Raw genomic sequence first — 27,824 nt, 5'->3', positions numbered from 1 at the left:
AATTTTCATTGTCATCTTCACAGAAATGGGCTTCTATAACTCATCCGTTTATGCTCCAGTGTCTGCTTTCAATCATTGCTGTTGGGAGACTGCAGTCAGAGGCCGGGGAATCGTATGGAAACTCAGCACAAAACAGCCCATTTGGCCAAACAGCCCATGCCAGCAATCATCCATCACCCAGTGCCTCTCAGCTCACATTGCTCGCTCAAAGATAGACACAGAATGCTGGAGTAACTCAGTGAGACGGGCTGGAGAGAAGGAATGGGTGACGTTTCGCGTCGAGACCCTTCTTCAGACTGATGCAGACCCATTACTCTCTCCTCCAATCCATTCTCTCTTCTCAGACAGCTTCCCCCAAATGCCTCTGGTACCACACCCCACCCCATCTCCCCACCCCATCTCCCCACCCCCCTCTCCCCACCCCCCTCTCCCCACCCCCCTCTCCCCACCCCCTCTCCCCTCCCCCTCTCCCCAAAAAAAACAAAGATTGCAAAGGGGTCTGAAGATGCCATCCAGGTCTACTGTTAAACACAGGTGGGCTATCGATCCAATCCATCATTAATACATATCACTCAACTCAATATTTCCATGCCTGCCCGAGAAAGGGTCTGACCCAAAGTGTCACCTCGGATGCTACCTCACCTGTTTAGTTCCACCACAGATTGTTTGTTCCCTGAGACCCGAGCTACATCATCAACAAGCTGCCCGGACACCAACAACACATTTACTCCAAGATGTAAACGCTACATTCACAGCAGCAACATGGCAATACAAGTTCAATGATTGTAATCATCTGCTGAGCTGGAATCACCAATTAAGCTGCATCAGAAATATAAATACTGAAGGTGACATCAAAAATATCTGGCTCTGTGCATTGATGTTTCATTTGACACAATAAACAGGTATTAGATATCATAAACACACACAACATTTTTGTGCCAAACACTAAACACCCATCTGGGAGAACATGCAAACTCCACACAGACAGCACCTGAGATGAAGATTGAACCTCAGTTGCTGGAGTTGTGAGGCACTCTGACATGGCAGAGGGCTGGACTGTTAATCCAGGTACACCGGTTCAAATCCCACCTGTGGCCACTGGGGAACTTTAATTCATCTAATTAAATACATTTGGCAATTAAAAAAAGCTTTAGCAATGGGAACCATGTAACGTTGCAAATATCCACTTGGGTCATTGATGTTCTTCAGGGATGGAAATCACTCCACCTCCCGGATTGGTCTTTACATCACCACCCATTAACACAGGCAATTAGGGATGGACACAAAGTGACCAGATTTAGTGATACAGTGTGGAAACAGGCCCTTCAGCCCACCTTGCCCACACCGACCAACATGCCCCATCTACACTCGTCACAGAGTGATACAGCACGGAAACAGGCCCTTCAGCCCACCTTGCCCACACAGACTAACATGCCCCATCTACACTCGTCCCACCTGTCCGCGATTTGGCCCATATCCCTCTAAACCTGTCCTATCCATGTACCTGTCTAAATGTTCCTTAAACATTGCTATGGTACCTGTCTCAACTACCTCCTCCGGCAGCTAGTTCCATACACCCACCACACTCTGTGTGGAAAAGTTAGCCCTCAGGTTCCAATTAAATCTTTCCCCTAACCCTCACCTTAAACCTTTCCCCCGGTTCTCGATTCCCCTACTCTGGGCAACATCTCACCTATGTTTAAAATGAACATTGACTCGCTAAAGGGTTCAACATTGGCAAAAGGAATTTAGGATTAGAAATATCTTGAAAACGACAAATAGCACAAGCTGAAGAATAGCATCAGTCTGATGAAGGGTCTTGCCTCGAAACATCACCCATTCCATCTCTCCAGAGATGCTGCCTGTCCTGCTGAGTTACTCCAGCATTTTGTGTCTGCCTTCGATTTTAACCGGCATCTGCAGTTCTTTCTCACACAATAGCATCAGGTTATTATTTAATGAACAACAACAACAAAGACAGCAAGTGTTGAACCTTCTGGTGAAAAGGGGTTAGAAGTATGCAGGTCAGGGGAATTCAAATAAATTACTGGCCATTACTGTAGAATAATCTACTCGAGGGAAAAATGATTAAAGTGATTTAAAAATAATGGAGCCGATTTAAATGTGGCCTGCACTAAGCACTCAAATATAATTAAAATGTAATAAAATATCTGGTGGAATAATGTCAAAGTTCAAAGCTTACTACTTTTATTTGCCTATAGTCTGTGTTTCATTAATTATCCTTTTAATAACCCACGCTTTGGTTGGCCACATGAAGTGTTTAATTTATCCTGACTACTTTATTAGGGGGAAAAGTGTCACAATTTTCTAATAGCTCTTGTAAAACTCATGTAAAAAGGGATATAATCCAGACAAATAGGGCATCTGAGCTCTTTGTAATTCAAATTCAAGTTGAGGTGTATGTTGTAGCCAGATAGTGCTCATCTATATATTACTAAAACCTTTGTTTGTGCCAGCAATGTGCCACTCTGCTCTGCTTTTTCCTAATCTTCTTCCAAACGCTACGCCACAGCTTTCCCATTTTCACATATTCTACTCACATTGTTCCCGTCGAAGCGATAAACATCTTCCCGTCGCATTCTGACCTATATTTCCGAAGTTATTCATGATTTAAAGTTTCAAACAAAGCCAAAACCGTTCTCAAAGCGCGTCCAGTGATTATGTCACAATGCCTCTCACAGTGCACCAATCACAATGGGCCTTCAAGCTGTCCAGGCCCTGGAGCTGCTCTAGCATCTGGGTAGGTCCTGGGGCAGAGAATGGGAGTGAGGGGAGGGGGGTGAGGAGGAGGGAGATGGGGCAGGGTCTCTATCCCCTCCCACTCTGCCCCTCTCCCTCTCTACCCCTCCACCTCCCACTCCCTCTCTTCCCCTCCCTCTCTACCCCCCTCCCTCTCTAGGGATTGGTGAGTATTGGGACCTATGGGTGAGTGGTGGAATATTGCGTTCGAGGACCAGCCCCCCCCTGTGAGGCCACGCCCCCCCGCGTTGGTGGACAGGACCCAACGGGTCCCACTTGGTCCAGTATTCAATAAAACTGACCTAAATCAAAACGGGCCCTCGTTTAAGCTGCAGTCTAACATGGAAATGAATAAATAATGAAGATGATGTAGATCCCTGTCCTGCATCCTCCACGTGTACACACTGACCCAGCCCTCTACAACCACGATCACATTCATTCACTAGGTCTTCAATAAGTATCTCATTCCATTTATCTGTGGTGTGTCTGGTTTGTGTTTCTGCTGCGACCCAAACACTCCATTCTCACATGTAACCCACAAACCACACACTCCTCTCCACAGAGTTCACATATTTTAATTTCATTGCAAACAGTACTGCTGTAACAAACATTAATGACAGTGCATTACAGAAATGAATTACATGTGTAATTACTGCCATGTAATCTCTCGCTCCACCCCGACTCTCCTTGTACCTCCACCTTGCTCCTCCACCTTGCAGCGGTAGAGTTGCTGCCTGCCTCACAGCGTCAGAGACCCAGGTTCGATCCTGACCTCGGGTGCTGTCTGCGCGGAGTATGCATGTTCTCTCTGTGACCACGTGAAGTTTCCACCCACTTCACAAAGACGTGCAGGTTTGTAGGTTAATTGGCTGCTGTAAATTGTCCCTAGTGTGTAGGATGTGATCCAAAAGCAGGCTAATAGAACTCATGTGAACGTGTGATTGATGGCAGGTGTGGACTTGGTGGGCCGAAGGGCCTGATTCCACAATGTATCTCTAAACTAAACTGCACAGTCCTACATGGCCACATTAACATTTAGGTCAGCCTTACAGCAAATACTGACCCCAGACCTAACATAACAAGCGTGGAAAGTGTGAAAGTTAGCATTAGCCGATAGTCATTGTTCATGACTATGCTACAGCAAGGATTGAGAGATTAGTTTGCTCAATTCTTAAAGCTGTTTAGGGTGCATTTAACAGCTTATTAATGTGATTCATTTGTGCTAACTCAAATCACCGTTATATTGTCATAACAATCAGATAATGCGACTCTCAGAGCAGCTAATGGGGGAACGGTTTCAAAATGCAATGAGCATCCATAATGTGTGCAGTTCCCATCTATCTCCCCAGAGTGAAACGCAGAAAGATATTAATGGCAAATGAAAATGTTCTAGTTTGCTTTCATAACCAACATCAATTGCCATCCACTAGGGGAAGACACCGTTTGGGTTCAAACACATCAATTTAACAGCTTTCTGCAACATTTCTGATTTCTTTCTAACCCAGGACTATCTTTGATCGGACTTTGCTGGCTTTACCTTGCACTAAACATTATTCCCTTATACACTGTAAATGGCTCAATTGTAATCATGTATTGTATTCAAGAGAGAGTGAGATAGGGCTCTTAAAGATAGCGGAGTCAGGGGATATGGGGAGAAGGTTGGAACGGGGTACTGATTGGGGATGATCAGCCATGATCACATTGAATGGCGGTGCTGGCTGAAAAGGCCAAATGGCCTACTCCTGCACCTATTGTCTATTGTCTATTGTCTTTCTGCTGACTGGATAGCAAAAGCTTTTCACTGTACCTCAGTACACGTGACAATAAACTAAACTGAAGTGAGCGGAAAGGATCTAACTAGAAAGGATCTGGGTGGAAGTGTACGATCGGTCACTGGCTGCCGCCAGTGTAAACCAGCACAAAGGTCCACCTTTACGTTTGTTAATCTCACATGTATCGAGGTACAGTGAAACGCTCTGTTTTACTTGCTATCCAATCACATCAGTTACTACCACACATGAATACAATGAATCCAAACTCAAGCACAGGGAGTTGAGCAAAGGGGAAGGTACAGGGAGCAGAGAACAGCAGCGGAAGAAGATATTGTAGATGAATTTTATTGACATCTGACCTGTAACTAATCAATTGCAAGGAATCACAACTTTGTTTAAACCTTTATTAAACAGTATCATTTCTGTCCATTATTCTTAATATAGGAGTGTTTAACACATTAACATAAATTATTTCCCTGCTCTCTACCATATGACTAATTTGCTGAGAAAACAAAGTGTTGGAGTAACTCAGCGGGTCAGGCAGCATCTGTGGAGAACATGGATAGGTGACGTTTCACAGAGGGCTGGAGTAACTCAGCGGGTACAGCAGCATCTATGGAGCGAAGGAAATAGGCAACGTTTCGGGACGAAACCCATAAGGGTTTCGGCCCGAAACGTTGCCTATTTCCAGAAGGATTTCGGCCCGAAACGTTGCCTATTTCCTTAGCTCCGTGGGTCAGGCAGCATCTGTGGAGAACATGGATAGGTGACGTTTCACAGAGTGCTGGAGTAACTCAGCGGGTCAGGCAGCATCTGTGGAGAACATGGATAGGTGACGTTTCACAGAGTGCTGGAGTAACTCAGCGGGTCAGGCAGCACCCGTGGAGAACATGGATAGGTGACGCTTCACAGAGTGCTGGAGTAACTCAGCGGGTCAGGCCGCACCCGTGGAGAACAAGGATAGGTGACGTTTCGGGTCTGACAAGGTAACCTGATTTACAGAAGCAGAATATATTGCAGATGAGTTTTTTAAATTGTTTTAATTTGTTACTTGCTTGTTAAGAGTCTATAGAATGTCAGCATTTTATGTCTAAAAATGAGATTATTCTGGGTTTAGTGTAAACAGGTGGTTGATGGTCATCGGCACCTTGGTGGCAAAGAAACTGCTTCCATGGGACATGTGAAGACGTGGCTTCAATGGGAACATTTAAATGTGCTGAGTCTCTGAATATTCCTCTGATTCCTTTTGTTGTTTTTGGGGTGTTGTTACTCCACAGCTTCACACACCACTCACACCTGTAGAGTGACGACAACTGCTCCCGGTAACCCATTCAGTCATTCATTCATTCATTCATTCATTCATTCATTCATTCATTCATTCATTCATTCATTCATTCATTCATCATAGTTGAAAACATTAGCAACGCAGTGGTGCTGGTTTCCAACAGGAACGGTGACGGATGTTCCACACATCTCTATCCTCCAGTTCCTGCGGACTTCTGCCGCTGGAAGTATAGGATTTTGGTGTGTGTGGTTTATCATCATTCCTTACAATGCCGTGTACGACAGTGATCGCAACTTCTACTGAAGTGTGGATGGCCGTTGGCTCTCTAGAAGCTCATCCACCCTTTGACAGGTCTTGTTTTTGGTCCTGCTCACAGCCCCCTCCTCACCTGGCGAACCAGGTGGGGGAGACGGTTTAGTCATGGAGCAGGTAGTACGGGATTACATGGTTCCCGTGGTGGGGGGAACTCCCCCTGACCTGACCTTCTAGACAACTCTCCATTTACTGCTAAATTAACCAATACAAAAAATACTCATTTTCTACTGCTAGATAAGATTAGTTAATAGATGAAAGGGAACAAAAACGAGCTCTCAGGGTCATTTCTGTGACATAAATAATAGGAGTATTTAAATTAAATATATCTAAAACTTGTCTGAGAGATCGTTATAATGAATTAAACATTCTAAAGCAGTATTTGTAAGATGGTAAAAACTGGTCAAATCAGCATCAAATTACTGTCACATTTTCCTGCTGCAAGTTTTCATTCTCTGTAAGTGTGTAGGAAGGAACTGCAGATGCTGGTTTAAACTGAAGATAGACACAAAATGCTGGAGTAACTCAGCGGGACAGGCAGCATCCCTGGAGAACACGGATAGGTGAAGTCTCGACCCAAAACGTCACCCATTCCTTCTCTCCAGAGATGCTGCCTGTCCCGCTGAGTTACTGCAGCATTTTGTGTCTACCTTTGTTGTCTGTAATCCCTGTTGCTCTCAGATGATTTATCTCGCTGCTCTCACCAGGCGATACAAAGCAAGACGTCTGATAATGTTCATTTATTCACATGCTGAACGACAAAGGCGTCATTTGGTAAACGCTCTTGTCAAGAGGAACCCAAGATCTAGAGACAAGGAGGTTCACAGAGTCATACAGCATGGAGCCAGACCCACTCCCCATGATGCCTGTATCAGCCCCCAGTGCCCAGGCATAACAATCCCATTGTCCTGCACTCAGTCCTTAGCCTTCTCTGACACCGAGCTCTGACACTCATCTAATATTTCTCAATAAAGATAGACACAAAATGCTGGAGTAACTCAGCGGGTCGGGCAGCATCTGTGGAGAACATGGATAGGTGACGTTTCACAGAGTGCTGGAGTAACTCAGCGGGTCAGGCAGCATCTGTGGAGAACATGGATAGGTGGCAGGTTGGCAGGTTAATTGGCCACTCGTTAGTTGCCTCTAGTGTTTAGGTAAGTGGGGAATCGGTTAGTTCAGTTGATGAGAATGTTCATAAGGGATAGGAGCAGAATTAGGCCATTTGGCCCATCAAGTCTACTCCACCATTCAATCATGGCTGATCTATCTCTCCTTCCTAACCCCATTCTCCTGCCTTTTCCCCATAACCCCTGACACCCGTATTGATCAAGAATCTATCTGTCTCTGCCTTAAAAACATCCACTGAAGTGGGGTGAATAAACGAGAATTACCATAGGACTGGTGTAAATGTGGTCGATGGATGGCCTGAAGTTGGCAGGTGGTGCCACCATTAGCCACGTCTCTATCGTATGGGCAGGTGGGGCAGGTGAAGTGGGGCAGGTGAGGTGGGGCAGGTGAGGTGGGGCAGGTGAGGTGGGGCAGGTGAGGTGGGGCAGGTGAGGTGGGGCAGGTGAGGTGGGGCAGGTGAGGTGGGGCAGGTGAGGTGGGGCAGGTGAGGTGGGGCAGGTGAGGTGGGGCAGGTGAAGTTGGAAGTTTCTCCAAAAACCACTTGGGATGTGAACGGATCTGAGCCAAGCTGTTGCATTCAAGGCCGTTCACTGCAAGGAACCATTATTTTCAGCTCGATGATAACCTATTCAACATTAAGTTCGTTTTCTTTTATTAAATGCCACATCATGTGAAAATGCTATTTGTCAATTCCTCATTAAAGGCAGGTATATTAAATACTAGGCATGAGTTGCTGACAGGTAATCCATTACATGAAACAATAACCGGCTACAGTAATAGAGTCAAACGCACTTCATTACTGACATTAAACACATTCCTGAATTATACAATACAAGACTCGTGACCAGAAACACTTTGTCACCACTTCCAAACCGTCCCTGGCTGAGAAAGTGAATTCCCTCGCACATTCACCTGGTGGACCTGAGCTTTACTTTGGTAAAAGAGAACTCTCTGCCTTTTGGGGGTGAAGGTAAACTGGACAAAGTGCCCATTTAAGGCCAAATGCAATGGGTGGCAACTGTGGAACAAGCCAGTGAAACCAATCTCACTGCCATCACTCCCATGACCATAATGACCCCACATACCATACAACACAACACATAGTACAGCGCAGCACAGGAATAGGCCCTTCGGCCCACAATGTCCATGCTGGACATGATGCCTGTACATGGTCCACATCCCTCCATTCCCTGCACTTCCATGTTTCTATCTAAAAGCCTCTTAAACATCACCATCATATCTGCCTCCACCACCACCCCTGGCAGCACATTCCAGGCATTCACCACTCTCTGTGTAAAACCTTGCCTCACACTTCTCCAATACACATTCCCCCTCTCAACTTATAGCTGTGCCCTCTAGTGTTGTACATCTCCACCCCGGGGATAAAGGTTCTGACTGTCTGCCCTATCTCTGCTCCTCAACCTCCGATGTTTCAGAGAAAACAATCCAAGTCCAAACAAACCACAGAAACCATCTAACCCTGCCATTATTCTGGCCAACATCCTCTTTAGCCTCCACATCCAACCCCGCCATTATTCTGGTCAACATCCTCTCCTAAGCCTCCACATCTTCCATGTTGGATCTCACCTCAGCGATCTCACCCTTCTGAAACGGCAAACCAGTCTGATGCAGTTGGTTTGCTGCTGATTTACTCCCTGATGGTGTCCCATCCAGGGAGAGTGAAGCGCTCTGCTGCTCTGGGTACTCGCTTGGTTGAGATCTACTCCCCAACCTCAAGGGAGATGATCCAGTCCCAACACTAATGCTAACCGCCCAGGCTGGTCAAGTACTTCAGCAACAGAGCCAGTGCAGAGCCAGTGCCGAGACAGAGCGGAGACAGTGGAGCCAGTGCAGCGACAGAGCGGAAACTGTGGAGCCAGTGTGGAGCCAGTGCAGAGCTGGCAGGTAGTGAGTGACAAGGAAACGTGATGGTGTTCAGGCACAAATGAAGGTCACAGTACTGGGAAGATGCTCAAGTAGTGCATAATTGCCAGCATGGACTGGTTGGGCCGAATGGCCTGTTTCTGCATTGTTTATTACATGCTGACATTATAGGATATGAAATAGTTATTGGGCAATGAATGGTGGAGAGAAGCTGGCATGACATCTCCACTTTGATCGCATAAAGTCGGGAAATTGAGGGATGGATTTAAATGAATTCACTGACGGCAAAATCCATCCCAACTTCCTCACACATATTGTTGAGGTGCCAACTGTTGAGAACTGCTGTAATTGGCCATCCAGTGAGGCAGTCTTGTTGAGATGAAAGCAAAGTAACGTTCATCTGAGTAACAAATATCCACAGAAATCATTACATTTGACTCACGTTAAGGTATTGGCTTTGTGAAAGATTCTAATTAACTCTTTTGTTGAACAAGCTCGGCTTGTAAGAAGCTTTGATCTTGTTAGTCTCTACGGGTCATTAAATCAAAACCGTGACAGATTGGCGGACTCTGGCAGATCCCTCGGTCGTGCTGCCGTTTTACAACGGGAGGTACATCAGGATATCGAAGAGAGATTAAATAAAGTGATCTTCCACAATTCCATTACTATCCTGAAAACGATTACAGTGAAACTCCTATAATCCATGGACATTTGTAGCATCTGACTGACAGAGTCAAGAGTGTTTTATTGCCATATGTCCCAGATAGAACAATTAAATTCTTACTTGCAGTTAGTTAGAGTGATGCAGCATGTAAACAGGCCCTTCGGCCCAACTTGCCCACACCGTCAACATGCCCCATCTACACTAGTCTCACCTGCCTGCGTTTGGCCCATGTCCCTCTAAACCTGTCCTATCCATGTACCTGTCTAACTGTTTCTTAAACATTGTGATAGTCCCAGCCTCAACTACATTCTCTGTCAGTTTTTTCCATACACCCATCACCCTTTGTGTGAAAAAGATTCCTAGTAAATCTTTCCCCCTTCACCTGAACATTTCTGGACTATTGGATAATATTGGGAGGGTGGGAATGAGAGCCAATGAGCCAGATGCCAGAGCATCAGGATTTCCAAACTACAGGATAGCAGATTACTGGAGTTTTAGTCCGTTCTCCTTGCATCTATCTCCCAGGTCAGAGATACAGACTCCAGCAACTCCCCATAGCTTCCACTACCGCCAAGAATGTTGTCTTTACCATCCTGGAGATGAATGGATGGAAAGGTGGCACTTGGTAAATATTGTGGAAGAATGTGAGGTGATTGTATCAGGAGGGGCCACAGTAAATGACATCCCGATACAGAGGAATGAGGGGGAGATCATATTGAAACAGACCAGATCCACAGGGGGCATGGTAGGATGGAGTTGAGATGGTTCCATTTGGACGAGGGGAGATAATGAAAAGATTAGTGACAGTCATTTAGATCTGAGGTGGTAATGACTGGCTCAACTACACATGCTGTCCTTTTATCTCCAGGTGTTGTAAATTGTGTGTTAGTGAAGCCTCCCATTGTGTCCTGTGCCATTCTGTATGGATGGTGCATGGAGTGAAGAGATTGCAAATCTCTCTGCCTGAGATTCCCTGGTTGGTGGGAAGTCCCCGAGTGTTATAGGCTCTGTACATAGACTGGCGGGTTCCATGGCAACCCCAACATATCTGCAGGTGATGGAACTAATGAGTCAGTCGCTATTGGGCACCCAATCCTCTTGCAGATATATTAATTTGTATAACTGGCCCAGTCGAGGCGATACGATGGAGTGACTAATGACTGTGATGTCAATATTCTTGGACACCCAGGGCAGACATGAAATAGTGTGAGCCTGTTTGCAATGACATCACAACATCAATCCCCTTCGGAATTGGTAGAGAAGAGATTACATTGATGGGAAATTATTAATATCTCAGCAGTTTTGTTTCGCGCTTTTAATCAAGTAGAATATCCTGGACTCGGTAATATACCAGCGAGGTGCTCCGACATGTCCGTTTAGTTACACTCGGGTAAGGATGAAAGGGAGTTGAAGGAAACGTATCCACGCCATCATGTTCCCATTATTTTTTAATTTTGAAAGTAATTACTTTATATCTAAGCTCTGTTTCAGACTGCTGGTGTATTTTTTCATAAAAGTTATTAATTCTTCCCTGGGTTTGACATCACTGTCAGTTTCTACGATATGGATGGCTAAGGCATAGCAGATGAGTATCATGAATCGTGTATATGATGCAGTGTTAGGGAACCTGATCTGGGTGATAGTCCTGGCTCTACTTGTTATTCTGTGACAGGATGCAGCAATTAAAACAAGGCCTTACACCGCGCTAGCTGCATGTTAAAATAACACAAATTACACAGTAACATCTTGTCCAAGATCTGGAAATATTAGAAGCATTTTAATGAATGTTGTGTTCTTCAGACAGCATTGATCAGGGAGTCTACAGATACCATAGGAATGCAGACAGTTCACCATTGGAGGTAGACAAGTAGGGTGGGCGATTCCTCTCTCCAGACCTCACCAACAATGTTGTTACGTGCCATTGGTTCCACGCGAGTGACCTTGCTCTGCCGCTAATTGTACATTTAGTTACAGGTTGGCCAGAGAGGGCTTTGTCTCTTCAATTACTTCCATTTTTCAAACCCCCACTGCCTCATCTTTACTATCATTGACCAAGCCTACACCTGCACCTATTGTCTATTGACCTGATGGCTCGGTGTTGTCATTGGTGTTGTCACCATGCCATGGCCATCTCGTCCTGAAAGGCATTTCAATACAATATATAACATCCAATACAATGCAACAAAGTATCCGTCAATATAATACAACTAGAATAAGTGGGACCCGTTGGGTCCCTGTCACACAGGAGGCTTGGTCCACCAACACAATATTCCACCACTCACCCATAGCCCCAACAGCACAGGCACAACATTCCACCACTCACCCATAGCCCCAACAGCACAGGCACAATATTCCACCACTTACCCATAGCCCCAACTGCACAGGTGCAGCTCATGTCCCCTCATCAATTACAATACAACAAAGTATCAGTCAATATAATACAATATGCTTTTGGTTGAGGTGGGCTTTCTAGTTCAGTTCCCAACATACGGAGTCCCAAAGCATGGACATGGCCATCAGTCCACTTCCTGACAGAGTCTGAAATATATCAGGAAATCTATGTGGCATCAAAATACTTGACACTGCCTCAATAAAGGTGGCACACTGATGGATTGTAACTTGGAGACACATTCACAAAGCTGTGATCACAGCAGGGCTTTAATGAAGCTTGTGGATTGGCACTTCAATCCAAATATTCAAGAGCTGTCGTTGCAGTTGTGTCACTCAGAGACAGTGTCAGTCGCATAGCTTCACCACTGAAGCCCGTGTAAGATGTGAGACTGTTGTTTACTACAAAGGAAGGCACAGCAAGCTGAAGTGGCCTCTTAGTGACTTAACTAGTTAACTGCTGCCAATCAACTCCTTTGGCACCAACTGTCATCACTCCGTGTACAGCTTTCAACCAATAATTACTTTTTTTCCAGCTTTAATCTTTAATTTCTGCTTCCATGACTCTTTTTATTCAAACTTTTGTCCCCACACCTGATTGACATGAAATCATCTGTTCTTATTTATTCTTATTACATCCTCTACTTTATAAGTTCATGTCATAGGAGCAGAATTAGGCCATTCGGCCCATCGAGTCTACTCCATCATTCAATCATGGCTGATTTATATTTCCCTCTCAATCCCATTTTCCTGCCTTCTCCCCATAACACCTGACACCCATACCAATCAAGAATCTGTCAATATCCATTTAAAAATACTCATTACTTGCCTCTACAGCCGTCTGTGGGAATGAATTCACAGATTCACCACCCTCTGACTAAATACACTTCTCCTAATCTCCATTCAAAAGGTAGGTCTTTGTATTCTGAGGTAGACACTGCAGTTCCTTCTTAAACATTCCTTGTATTCTGAGATACTCTCTAAATGGTAAAGTAGAATCGTATAGATGGGGCATTGATGGTTGGCATGGAAGGGGCAGATCAATGGATCTGCTTTTGAGCTATATGACTTCATCACTTCTCACAGAGTCATTCAGATTGATTAATCTCAGCGGGTCAGGCAGCACCTGTGGGGAACATGGATAGGTGACGTTACACAGAGTTCTGGAGTAACTCAGCGGGTCAGGCAGCATCTGTGGAGAACATGGATAGGTGACGTTACACAGAGTTCTGGAGTAACTCAGCGGGTCAGGCAGCATCTCTGGAGAAAAAGAATGGGAGCAGAGATGCTGCCTGTCCCTCTGAGTTACTCCAGCACTTTGTGCCTATCTTTGATGTAAGCCAGCATCTGCAGTTCCTCCACACATTATGCTGGTTACTAATATCCCTGGTGTTCTGTCCCCTCCCACTGCACCATTATCTGTTTGAATTTTTAGCGAAGCTTTTGTGCTGAATGGTGCGGAGTGAAGTCTAATTAATGATGGGACACATTCAAACTCTCAGCTGCAGCAATATCCATCGGATTATTGTAAAGAGCCCTGTGTGCGGTTTGAGTGGAATACACAGTACTAGGTGAAGTGGAACTAACAGTCCTGAATACAGTTCATGTTACAGAAGTAATAGTGATCTGCGTGGAGATATATTCTCATCTCGGTGCTCATACACTTAGCTTAATGAGGGGAAAAAGAACCAAAAAGACAGATGCATGTGCTAAACTATAGTAATCCTTCAAAGTCAAGTGAGATAAATCTTCCCGGAGCACCCTTTCTCCAGCAAAGCGTTCTATTTGATGGTGTTTTTAATACTTCCCTGTGCCATGCTCCACTGTCAGCTGTGGCAGCATTTACATTGCAGTGTGACAGCATTGGTGAATATTGTTTGAAGCTCATGTTAATGTGAGTACCCATTTCTGTGACAGTTGTGCTATAAGTAATGACAGCAGACTATGTTGTCATTACTAGACTGTTACCATGGAACCACACCTGGAAATAAAACAGTTGCTATGGGAAGTCATACTGCTATAAAGCTTATCATTTTAGCAAGAATACCGGATTGTATTCAGCGCTGAAGTCAGGCAGCGCGAGTTAATTAAAGACAATGCCTCCGCAGGCTGCGACTGGTCTTTCTCACAATCCCATCAACAGCATTTAACAGTAGCTTTGTGACGTTGCCCACTAATTCCAGGCCTGTACGAAGCTTTTCAAAAAAGGGGGGGGGAGGGGGGTGGCATGACAGGATTACAAGAATTTTATGTCAAATAAGTGCGCGCAGCGTACATCACGAGCACGAAGCTCAAAATCCCTCGCGGCCGGGAACCAGGGCCCGCTTAAGGCACCCTGGAAGCTCTGGGGTTTCAGATGCTCTCTGGTGCATTCTGAGCCTTATTTTGGAGCATTTTTGCACCAAAGTTACAACCAATATTTAAAAAATAATTTTGGTTGAGTCAAGAGCAATGAGTGGGTAGAATGGGATGATTGGGGTCATTGTTGTATACATTTAAAAAAAATCAAGAATTGAAGTTGTCCTTGTTTTAATAATCAAGTTGTACTGTTGTAAAATGTTATGTAAAATGTTATAAAGGAGCATGTAAAAACTGCAAGTAAAATACTGTAAGTTTTTGCAGTAAATAAAACCTTTTTTAGAAAATGTTTTCTGTTGATTTGATTGCCTGTTACTGTGAGACTGTGTTAGTGTGTGCAGTGCGCCTTTAATTGTCCTCCTGACCTAACAACTTCACATCACATCAATTTCAACATGGAATAGTGATGTGACTACAACATTTAGTTCGACTTCAATTTCCATCATGAAACTTGAAGTCAAACTAAATGGTGCATTTGCATTACTATGATCGCTTTCAAACTAACCTATTTTACTGTCATATTATAACAAATTCTAGTTCCATGATGACTTATAAACAAGATCACAAATCACATTTTGAATTCTCAAACACAATGTGATTGTGAATAATTGCAGAGCTGCTGAGTTTCACCGAGCATTTCCGTATTTTGATGGTTGAAAATCAGTATTTTGTTGAGGAAATCGGTATTTGTCACATAAATGCAATAGAATGTACTACACAGAAACTGGATTTTTGAAAATCAGTATTTTGCATACAACCTCATGTATTCTCAAATATCAGTATGGAATACTGAAAATCAGTACTACTGAATTGTGAAACCATTTTTGAAAGGTGAATTTATAATTCTTGCCTTTGATTCAATCATATCCTTATAACTATAAAACTCTGATCTTGGATGTGTGTGTGTATTTATTTATGTGTTTGTGTGTTTTCACATCTTCTCGAAAAAACGACGCACGAACGGTAAATTTTTTACATATTCTGGTAGAGATTTACCCCCTGGAGTCCGAAATCGGCTGACCTGAAAATGTTATGCTTTATTTCTTGAGTTATTAATAAAAATGTTCACAATCCAATCAAACTTTGAAATGAAAATGCCTGTTTTTCGCTGTTGAAGTGACAATGGATCTGCCTGCCTGCCGTCTGCTCCCGTGCCTGACGTCACCTCCCACCTCTCCCTCCTCTCCCCCCCCCCCCCATTGTTCAAAAGTTGCCCTGTCGACTGAAGACCAAAGATCACAGCTGAAGACTGCGTCGGCCCAACTGGCGCTCCTTTGGTCGACACTCGCTCGCTCGCTCCCCCACTCGCTCACGCCTCGGCTTGAGTCTCTCCCCCTCCCCTCTCTCTCCTCCCCTCTCTCCCCCCCTCTCTCCCCTTCCTCTCCATTTCCCCCTTCCTCTCCATTTCCCCCTCCTCTCTCTCCCCCCTCTCTCCCCCCTCTCTCCCCCCCTCTCTCCCCCCTCTCTCCCCTCCTCTCTCCCTCCCCCTCGCTCTCCCCCTCGCTCTCTCTGCCCCTCTCTCTCCTCCCCTCTCTCTCCCCCCCTCTCCCCCTCTCTCTTCCCCTCTCTCTCTGTCTCTGCCCCTCTCTCTCTGTCTCTGCCCCTTCTCTCTCTGCCCTCCCTCTACCCCCCCCCCCCTCTCTAAATGCACCTGCGAGTAGGGGAGCTATGTGTGAGTGGATAGGGCGAGGATGGGGTAAAAGGAGCGAATGAATAATATTAATATAATATCAAGGGGGGTGGTTAGTGTGTGTGTGTGGGGGGGGGGGGGGGTGGTTAGTGTGTGTGTGATGCCGCAGGCCACCCCCCTCCACCTGCAACCGCGCGTTGAGGGGACGGGACCCAACGGGTCCCACTTGGTCTAGAAGTCTGATCTTGGATGTGTGTGTGTTTGTTCGTCTGTGTGTTTGTTTGTGTATAATCACATCTTCTCGAAAAATTTTACATATTCCGTAGAGATTTTTCCCCTGGAGTCCAAAATCGCCTTCTGAAAATGTCATGCTTTATTTCTCGAATTATTAATGAAAATCTTCAAAAATCTGACAAACTTTGAAGTCTGCGCCATCTTGCTCGCGCTGCGAATGTCGTCGCCCCCTGCGAGTGACGACACACCCCCACCCTTCCCTCCTCCATTGGTTGACGCCCGCTGCCGCCCGCTGCCTGCTGTTCCTCTCCCCTAACCTCTTCCCCCCTCCTCTCCCCTCCCCTCCTCTCCCATTTCCTCTCCCCCTCCCCAGTCGCCAGGCCAGCAGCATCTCAGTGTGTACAAGTAACCACGCCGGCAGCGCCCCAAGACGAGGCAGGTCGCCCCAAGGAGCCGCACAAGCGGCGGGTTGGTGAAGGCGGATTGCAGCGCTCGCATCCCGACCTCAGCTGCCGCTTCTCCCGAGCCTGCTCGGGTTTGGACAGTTTCTTCGAGCACTGCGGACTCAAGCCCGAGGTGATCGAGAACCTGGCCAGGGAGAAGTTTGCTGCCGACGCTGCCTTCGAAAGCCTTGCCCTCAAGTTTCGCAGCGTGAGCTGCCCGGACTCGGAGATTGAGCAGTGATAGCGGCAACAGGGGAAGAACAAGCCTCTGCCCTCTCGGTCATCGAGTGCAATGCCAGGATTCATCCAGTGGCTGTACGGCTGCAAGAGGGTTGAGGAGCCCAAGGCAAGGCTCCCTCTGTCCTGGTGCAGAATAAAAAAATATTGCGCCCCAATTTTTAAATTTTTTTCTCTCTGGATTTTTTTAACTCTGGAAAAAAAGGGGGGTGTGACCGCACCCATCCCCCCCCCCCCCCCCCCCCTTCAGACGGCCATGAATTCTGACCATTTATCTTCAAATCCCAACGAAATGCCATTTCTGAAGACTAAAATTACCACAAGTGCACTCAATATCGCAGCAAAATATATTTTTGATTTCCATTTAATAGGTGATCTGCCTGTTCCGGCAATGTATTAAATGACTTCATGAGATTTAAAATTGCATATCAGACACAGGCTCTGAGCTGCCTCTTTATATACACAGGGACAATTGTCTATTGTCTGCACCCTGTGGAGTGAAACATGGAAAGCTGAAGATTTATTCTGACAATAACATTTTCTCACCTTGTCTTCCAAATTCCACCAAATTTCAAACTGTTCTGAACTATTGCAAGGTGACAGTAGATAAGGGCTCAGAGGGTTAATCCTGCAAAAGCAATCACCACCATTCACACTTTGCATTCTCATACTTCAAAGGATCACTGTGAGCTTCAGAGTGCCCCATCCCTGGCATTCCTGCATTTGGCTCCCACATTAAACTAATCCCATGCTCATTTGTTTTTTGTTCTTACAGTTGATTTGAACCGAGTGTGAAATACATGATCTCGTATTGTGTTTAGAGCTACTGCTTCAGAAGTCAGAGTTCCAAGAGATTTCAAATGAACGGCAGCAAAGCACGACAAAATTAAAAGGGGGTCGATAGAATTGTCTTTTCCCAATAACCTTATTCCTTTAATTTTCAGTCTCCACGCTCTTGTTGTTTGGGTCAGTTCCTTTCACTCCTGCAGCAAGTTTCTTGTGCAGTGACTTTGCTTCCGTCTCCAGCTGCCTCTCGTGTTGGAATCAATGAGCGATGCTCCCTGCATTGGTCTTAAATGTCAAAGGTATTTACCTTTAACGCATTCCTAACTCCCTCCCTATGGAGTCATGAAAACTAGTTACATTATCAGCCTCCTAATCTTTCCAAAGAATTTCAAGACTATAGAATTTGTAATTCCCATTGATATCCAAACCACAGGCAATTAAAACTGGATCTTTGTGTCACATAGATTCCACTTTCCAATTTACATCACCTTCCTATTCATTCCAAAAGGGGTGGTGCCTACATTGGGTGGTACATCCCTCCTGGTACATGAAATGGAATTTCTGTAGCTGGTAGGGCGTTGACTTCCTCAGATGAACCCTAATGATGCTGTATGATCTATTAACCGAGAGAACATGATGAATGAGGCAGCTAGATAGACACAGAATGCTGGAGTAACTCAGCGGGACAGGTAGCATCTCTGGAGAGATGGAATAGGTGACGTTTCGGGTCGAGACCCTTCCTCAGAAGAATTGTCTGAAGAAGGGTCTGGACCTGAAACATCACCCATTCCTTCTCTCCACAGATGCTGCCTGTCTCGCTGAGTTACTCCAGCATTCTGTGTCTGTCTTCGGTTTAAACCAGCATCTGCAGTTCCTTCCTAGAAACCTTGATAATTGTCCTTTTCTAAAGTGGTTGGAACATGGGGACTGAACATCTTTGACCCTCCACTGAGCCGACTGATCCTGAATCCGATGCCACTCTTCTTACACCCCACGCCGCTTTCTAAGGAAAGTAAGGCTTTGTGGGGTAGACTATACCTGCTCAGCCTCCAAACATCTCGTCCTTCATTTCCTCGTCCACTTTGTTGTCTCTGACATTCATTCTTTCTAACTTCACTCCAAACACCTTCTGCTGCGTATTATAGTCATATACCACCAAGACTCATTCCATCTGATAATTCTTTCTCACTGAAGATCTTGTTAATAAACTCTTTAGCTTTTTCCCCTTTCTGTGTCCCACAAACGTTACATCAAAACTCGTCTCTTCTCCCAAACGCTTTAACTCAAGTAGTTGGCTTCTAATGAAATGGAGCCCAGAGCCCAAAATAAACATGAACTAGATGTTGTGTGTTGTATCTATGTTACACTGCTACATACAGTATATGCAGAATAACCAAGGGAAGTGTGCAAGTGTATAACGATACAACTGAATGCAGCCAGAAGCTCCATCAAGTCCTTCCTTGCCTCAGATAGACAGCTTAGTTGCTATTGTCAACAACAGACATCAAGCTGCATAAAAGCTAAAGGTCACAATATCCATTTGGCACGCTGTCTGTGGTTGTAATGCAGTCACTGCAGGAGCTGCAGGTGACAGAGATTTGTTTCTGTCAAGAATCGATGCTTTAAAACAACTTTTGTCCTTTTGCCTTTTGCTCCATGCTGAGGGTGTGAGGCATAAAAGGATGAAGCAAGATGTGGAGGGAGCTGGCAGCCCGCACGAACATTGTCGTTCCAGTTACTCAGCAAAAGCCAGGTTCAAAACCAAACTCCAGAGCCATTCATTCATCCCACAGATTATGTCTTCAATTTATTTTTGTTATTTTGACAGCTGTCACCAACAGACAGAGCCGGGCTTGCTGGGTACATGCTATCTCTGAACTAAAAGTGGACGTTGACTTCTCTTTCAGTTAGTACTGACGGGTTTTCCTTAATGAGGATTTATGCAAATTACACATTCTGATTTTCACTCTGGTGTCAAATTGTATTTAGAATGAAGATAGACAGAGTGCTGGAGTAACTCAGCGGGTCAGGCAGCATCTGTGGAGAACATGGATTACCTTTTGGGACCCTTCTTCACCCTGATGGTGGGGGTGGGGGAATGGAAACTGGAAGAGAGGTGAGGACAATAAAATACCTTTGATACCTTTGATACAGGATAAAGCCAGGCAAGTGATAGGTGGATACAGGTGAGTGGTGGGTGGGGGAGGGGGAGCGGTTGGTAGGCAGATATTTGGTCAAAGTTCATAGATGAAAATAAATATGTGTGAGACAAGGCTATATGGGGTGTGCATTGTGAAGCTGGATGAGGGAATATGCATGGCAGACATGGGAGGAGGGGGAGATGGGGTATGGGCGTGGTTCCAGCTGGGGCATGAGGATGCCTGGGGGGTACAAAGGGGAGACGAGTCGTTTGTAGCCTAGTTACCACAAACAGGAGAATGTAATGTTAGTGAGAGCCAGGAGGTTTTGTATAAAGAAGTTTTGTTATTTGGTGAATGGTGAACAATCCCCCAGATCTGGAGAGTGAACCTTGAACCCAGGGGCAAGGGGAAGGACGGAACCAACACTGGTCATCCAAACATCACAGCTCCAGCTGATCATCAGAGGAATAGATTCCTGGGATGTCAGGACTTTCATATGAAGAAAGACTGGATAGACTCGGTTTGTACTCGCTAGAATTTAGCAGATTGAGGGGGGATCTTATAGAAACGTACAAAATTCTTAAGGGGTTGGACAGGCTAGATGCAGGAAGATTGTTCCCGATGTTGGGGAAGTCCAGATCAAGGGGTCACAGTTTAAGGATAAAGGGGAAATCTTTTAGGACCGAGATGAGGAAAACTTTTTTCACACAGAGAGTGGTGAATCTGTGGAATTCTCACCCGCAGAAGGTAGTTGAGGCCAGTTCATTGGCTATATTTAAGAGGGAGTTAGATGTGGCCCTTGTGGCTAAAGGGATCAGGGGGTATGGAGAGAAGGCAGGTACAGGATACTGAGTTGGATGATCAGCCATGATCATATTGAATGGCGGTGCAGGCTCGAAGGGCCGAATGGCTTACTCCTGCACCTATTTTCTATGTTTCTATTAGATCGGGTAGACACACAGTCTCTTGCCCAGAGTAGGGGAATCGAGAACCAGAGGACATAGGTTTAAGGTGAAGGGGGAAAGATTTTATAGGAACCTGAGGGGTAACTTTTTCACACAAAGGGTGGTGGGTGTATGGAACAAGCTGCCAGAGAAGGTAGTTGAGGCTGGGACTATCACAACGTTTAAGAAACAGTTGGACAGGTACATGGATAGGACAGGTTTAGAGAGATATGGGCCAAACGCAGGCGGGTGGACTAGTGTAGCTGGTGCATGTTGGCTAATGTGGGCAAGTTGGACCTAGGGGCCTGTTTCTACGCTGTATCATTCTATGACTGTCAGTTATGTAGCTGTGATGTTTGAACTGAATCCTTAGTAGTTTGTGATATAAATGAGAGGAAATGGTGATGTGTGGAAAAGATACTGTCAGTACTGTAACTACGGCAACAAGGGGAATATGTAGCTTTAATCCATGGCCCGACAACACAAGACCAGACGTGGCCACCACAGAAGGTGGGATGCAGGTCATCCTAAAGATTACCCACATGGTAGCAAAGGTTTTTGTTCCATTGGACTTTTGTACATTATCCAGTACAGAGCTGTTCATTAAGTTGATTCTGCACTTACTGTATTATAAACCATCTCGTCTGTCGCTGGTGCATCCAGATCCACACTGTAAAGGTGATCCCTGTGAACGAAACAAGAACCTTAGTAACTGGCCCAGCAACTAATACAATATTTACATCTTGATTACTGCTGCTGCATTAGTGAGAGTGTGAAACCGTTCCAAGACACAGCGCTCAATTGGCCCAAACAGTTGGTCATCACATCCTTACTACATTGCTTCTGGGCACTCCGGTATCATCACCACTCTGAAATAGTCACTAGGATTCTGGTCAAAGGCCAATTGAACTGAACATCGATCAATTTCCCTCCTGGGATGAATAAAGTTCTATCGTATTGTATCGTATCTCCTTCATTGGTCCCAACACATGCATTTTCTCTACTGCTCCCCAGAACATTCTGCTTTTTCATGGACTGCTGTTCCAGGAATATGTAAGTCCGCTGTTTCTCAGATAGGGATGGATTTAGGTTGCGTAGGGGCCACAGTTTAAGAATAAGGGGTCGGCCATTTAGAACGGAGATAAGGAAAAACATTTTCACCCAGAGTGTCGTGAATCTGTGTAATTCTCTGCCTCAGAAGGCAGTGGAGGCAGATTCTCTGGATACTTCCAAGAGAGAGTTAGATAGAGCTCTTAAAGATAGCAGAGTCAGGGGATATGAGGAGAAGGCAGGAACGGGGTACTGATTGGGGATGATCAGCCATGATCACATTGAATGGCAGTGCTGGCTCGAAGGGCCGAATGGCCTCCCCCTGCACCTATTGTCTATTGTCTATTGTCCAGATTCCAGCTCAGCGTATTCTGGTCCCTCAGTTTTGAACAATTACTGTAGGTTGAGAAGTTCAGGTAGATGGCTTCAATGTTCACATTGGCTATTGCATGGTTTTTGTGTGAAATGAGCTTCATCAATATCAGTTCAGTTTCCAATCGATATTGATTACCAAGTGTCTCCTCCATCATCCCAGGTGGAGTGCAGCACGATTCGATGCAGAATAAAGATCACACCGTGTTCTCATCGGGAGCTCGCAGGTCAGATAGTCCATGATCTGATCTCGAATGAAGAACCAGCTCTTCTCCCCAACATTGCTCATCCCTAACTCAGGCTCATTCTAAGACCCCACCATCTCCACGTTTTTGACATTAGACCCCTTTCAATGTGCACATACATCTGCTTCATCTCTGGCGCTGAATGTTTAGATACAGCATAAATAAATGTAACTTTTAATTTGGATCCGCAGAGAGCACTTTAAGAAATGTGTCCTGGGGTGACAGGTGCTACCTGTTTCTTTATATCTGTTTTGTTGGCAAAGTAGATATCACATTAGAACCCCCACAGTGTTGTGATACAGTCGTACTGTTATTAAAGCCCAGGTGGGTTCCATTAATTCATGACAACTTAAGCCCAGTTTGAATTCTGACATATTTAGTAAGATTGCAGCATTTTGTTGACTTTGACTATATTGAAACAGCATTGGCTGCAATTCCTCCATAAACCCGTGGATGAAACTCCAGGATCGAGCTTGGATTTCCTATTACATAGGAAATAGCACAGGAGTAGGCCATTCAGCCCTTCGAGCCAGCACCGCCATTCAATATGATCATGGCTGACCATCCAAAATCAGTACCCCGTTCCTGCTTTCTCCCCATATCCCCTGATTCTGAAAGAATGGATACATCAGATAGATCAGAGCTGATGCAAAACCTCCTGTACACATTCCCCAACTAAGTGAGAGCTATGACATCCATCACTGGTTGTAATCTCCTCGATATTCAGCTGTAGTATTAGTGGCAGCAACACGTTAAGTATCTGCTGTGTACTCCAGCTGAGCTAAAGTCTGTGGTTCAGAGGAAGGGTCCAACAATGTGGTGGCTCACAATGACCCTGTTACACACCCTACTGTAGCAGTGGCACACCTTTGCTGATACCACTGCCAATGGGGATGTAGGCACTTGAGTCACACCCCCATGGTGGTGCATGAGCACAGGTATGAGAGTGGCTGTGTGTTCCCCAAACCCTCTCCTTTGTATCTGAGCCCTAGATTGCTGCCGGTCTGAAGCTGCACGTGATGGTCATGGCAGCTCCTGCTGGCCAGCCTGTTCCCTGAGCAAGGTGCACATAGGAAGCAAAGGACCCAATGATTTGTACGTTGGCCTCATGAAACCATGGCCACTTAGTGAGGTCAGGTCGGCTCTTAGTAGTCGCTGGTTTTCCAGCTAATATACCCCCAGAATGAAGCAAACATCAAACCATGCAACTGCTTAACAACCTGACTGAGTCAGCTAAGCAATTTTGAATTGATCTCTATATATTAAACTACGGACTTGAACTCCACAGAGAGTTCTGGGCATTAATTTCCAGCCAGCGCAGCATTCCATTTAACACCAGGTTTACATCGAGGAGCCTCCAATAGACAGTTCAATGAGACGACTAAATGATTTTTGGCAGGTAATCAAAAATGCTGGAGAAACTCAGCAGGTGAGGCAACATCTATGGAGAGAAGGAATAGGCGACGTTTCGGGTCGAGACCCTTCGCTCCATAGATGCTGCCTCACCTGCTGACTTTCTCCAGCATTTTTGTCTACCTTCGATTTTTCCAGCATCTGCAGTTCTTTTTTAAACAAATGACTTTGGCAGATTCAGCTGTGCTGGATATCGTGTCCAAGATCTGGCTCACACCAACACTCACACTCACACACACTCACACCAGCACTCACACTCACACCAGCACACACACTCACACCAGTACTCATTCTCACACACTCACACCAGCACTCACACTCACACACGCTCACACTCACACCAATATTCACACTCACACCAACACTCACACTCACGCCAACACTCACACTCACGCCAACACTCACACCAATATTCACACTCACACCAGTACTCATTCTCACACACTCACACCAGCACTCACACTCACACCAACACCAACACTCACGCCAACACTCACACTCACACTCACGCCAACACTCACACTCACGCCAACACTCACACTCACACTCACGCCAACACTCACACTCACGCCAACACTCACACTCACACCAACACTCACACTCACACCAATATTCACACTCACACCAACACTCACACTCACACTCACACCAGTATGGATCTGCATCACTTTTGCATGACCAGTCTCATGGTCTTCTTCACGCCAGCGATGTGACCTCTCACCTCCACAACTGGTCATGGGACAATCGGCTTAGTTTTCAGTTTAACATCTGTGAAAATCAACCTACATTTTTCAATCAATACCGTCCTCTCCAGGAACTGCCTTTGTTGTCCCTTGCTGATAATTCAGATGTACACAACGTTGACCTTGCCTGCAGTCTCATCCTGGAGTCAAGCTCCTGCAGGGTTAACGCCTTAAGCTGTGACCTACACACTTCATTACTCGACTGCCGGTGCAGCTTTATTTGGATAAAGCATGAAACTATCAGTCGGCTCAAGTGAACATACACGTCCCGTGCAGCTAATGGGAGGACAGCGGTCATTCCACCCAGTGCCCCAGCCCATACACGATTGGACAGGCTAGATACAGGAAATAATTTCCCGATGTGGGGGAGTCCAGAACCAGGGGTCACAGTTTAAGAATAAGAGGTCAGCCATTTAGGACTGAGATGAGGAAAAACAGAGTTGTGAATCTGCGGAATTCTCTGCCACAGAAGGCAGTGAAGGCCAATTCACTGGATGTTTTCAAGTGGAGTTAGATATAGCTCTAAGGGATAACGGAATCAAGGGATATGGGGAAAAAGCAGGAACGAGGTACTGATTCTGAATGACGACATCATCGGGAGCTCGCAGGTCACAGGTTAGTGCCTGTTTTCCGGAGCTCCCGCGGCAACAGCTGCGTCCGCTGAACTGATTCGACCACCCCGGGCCGCGGAGCTTGAACCGGCCCGTTCGCGGAGCTCGGTTGAGCCGCGGGACTGACTACCATCGCCCGGTGGGGTAACAACATATCGCCTCAGCGCAGAGGGAGAATGAGGAGGGAAGAGACAGTAACTTTAAGACTTTTGCCTCCATCACAGTGAGGAGGCGCCTGGTGAACTCACTGTGGTGGATGTTAATTTGTGTTTATTGTGTGTTTTGTTGTTTATTATTACATGCAGGCAACGACATTTCGTTCAGACCGAAAGGTCTGAATGACAAATAAAGGATCTAATCTAATCTAATCTAATCTAATCCAAATCTAATGATCAGCCATGATCATATTGAATGGTGGTGCAGGCTCGAAGGGCCGAATAGCCTATTCCTGCACCTATTTTCAAGTTTTTATGTTTCTATGTTTCGACAATGCCACCAGGCTAAATGGCTCTTTCATCTGAACATTTCTCACTGATCTGTACAAATTAGATTCCATGCTTGTCTGCAAACTAATTCTGTTGTGAATTGTGCTTTAATTGTCCTGAGGATATAGAAGGCAACTTTATCAATGGAAGTTCTCTCTGTAATCTGACCAATTTCCTCTAAGAGTTTGTACTGAATAAATGATGACCTTAGCTTCTTCATATCTAACTAATATATTTGTACTCTGTCTACTCTCACATTATAAACACCAATTCAATAATCTACTATGATTGCTCACTCCTCGAACATTTCACAGGCCCTTCAGCCCACAATGTCTGCTGAACATGACGCCAAGTTAAACATGTCTCATCAGCCTGCACGTGATCCATATCCTTCCATTCCCTGCACTTCCACGTGCCTGTTTAAAAGCCTCTTGTACTCCACTATGGTATCTGCCTCCACCACCCTCTGTGTAAAATAAATTGCCTCACTCATCTCCATTAAACTTTGTCCCCCTCTCTCAACCTATGGCGATGCCCTCTATTGTTGGACATATCCACACTGGCAAAATGGTTCTGACTGTCCACTTACTGTTGAATAACACTGGCCCACAACCCACATTGCTGATATTAACATATAACGTTAGATCTTGGGTACTTGCATGGTTCATATGTTATACCAGGAGCTGATGGTACAATATGTCTACAGCAGGTTTGCTGATGAATGGACCACCTCTCTTGGAAAAACAATTCACCCGTGAGTGACCGGGCCCCAGTAGACCAGGTGGCCGCTGTCAATGAGGAATGTCGAACTGCCCGCCTCAGTTTTGTTCACCACTCGACAAAAGCCACCGTCAACGTTTGAAGATGTGTCTCATGATGAATATTCAGCAGCCAATCATCCTGATTCAACCACTGACGTTTATATAAACCACCAGCTCCAGTGGTCATTTCCAGACATTGGAGAAAGGTCAATGTACAAAGCCACTTCATTCACAAGTTTGCCCACTTGTAGAATGCTGTCCATGCAACCAAAATCCCCTGCCAAAGACAGACACAAAATGCTGGAGTAACTCAGCGAGACAGGCAGCATCTCTGGAGAGAAGGAATGGGTGACAATTCGGGTCGAGACCCTTCTTCAGGCTCAATCTGAAACGTCACCTATCCATGTTCTCCACAGATGCTGCCTGACCCGCTGAGTTACTCCAGCACTCTGTGAAACGTCACCTATCCATGTTCTCCACAGATGCTGCCTGACCCGCTGAGTTACTCCAGTACTTTGTGTCTATTTGGGAGGCAACAGACAGCCGCCACTGACCCACAGTCTCACCATGGGGGCTAAATGCCTGAGTTCATGCAGATTTTGTCAGGAATTCTTGATTAGTGCGGGTGTCAGGGGTTTTGGGGAAAAGGCAGGAGAATGGGGATCGGGGGGGGGGGGAAGAGATAGATCAGCCATGATTGAATGGCGGAGTAAACTTGATGGGCCGAACGGCCTAATTCCGTCAGTGCAGCAAAGGCCACTACAACGTGACTGGCATGAGGTGGAGTCCTTGGCATTGGGCTTAGTTTAGTTTAGTTTAGAGATACAGCGCGGAAACAGGTTCTTCAGCCCACCGGGTCTGCGCTGACCAGCCATGCCAGCATATTAACACTATCCTACACTCACTAGGGACAATGTTTACATTTACCAAGCCAATTAACCTATAAACCTGTACGTCTTTGGAGTGGACAGGAGGAAGGCTGAGCAGATCCCTCAGGTGTAACAGCACTTGAAATGTTTCGTTTTGTTTCTTATTGTCACGTGTACCGAGGAGCAATAAAAATATTTTTTTGTGCGTGCTATCCAGTCAGTTTAAAGACTATGCATGATTATAATCCAGCTCCACAGTGCACATTTACAGGATAAAGGGAATAACATTCAACGCAAGATAAAGTCTGA

At 45.5% G+C, this 27,824-nt stretch overlaps 1 protein-coding gene across 5 annotated transcripts in view; it reads right to left on the bottom strand.

The window, feature by feature from the left end:
• sema6b (semaphorin 6B) overlaps positions 1 to 27,824 on the bottom strand; it is a 328,957-nt gene that overhangs the window by 130,364 nt on the left and 170,769 nt on the right. For 4 of the 5 annotated variants that reach the window (XM_033047265.1, XM_033047264.1, XM_033047266.1 and 1 more), the window contains one exon: positions 21,591 to 21,651. In XM_033047265.1, coding sequence (XP_032903156.1) covers positions 21,591 to 21,651 — 61 coding nt within the window. Of the gene's footprint in view, positions 1 to 8,722; positions 8,728 to 21,590; positions 21,652 to 27,824 lie in introns of those variants that run through there. The other variant, XM_033047269.1, reaches the window with a different exon arrangement.

The sequence above is a fragment of the Amblyraja radiata genome, chromosome 29, assembly GCF_010909765.2.
Source record: "Amblyraja radiata isolate CabotCenter1 chromosome 29, sAmbRad1.1.pri, whole genome shotgun sequence".
NCBI classification, from domain to species: Eukaryota; Metazoa; Chordata; class Chondrichthyes; order Rajiformes; family Rajidae; genus Amblyraja; species Amblyraja radiata.
Note: the sequence above shows the minus strand (reverse complement) of the source record. Positions and strands in the feature narration are given on the sequence as shown.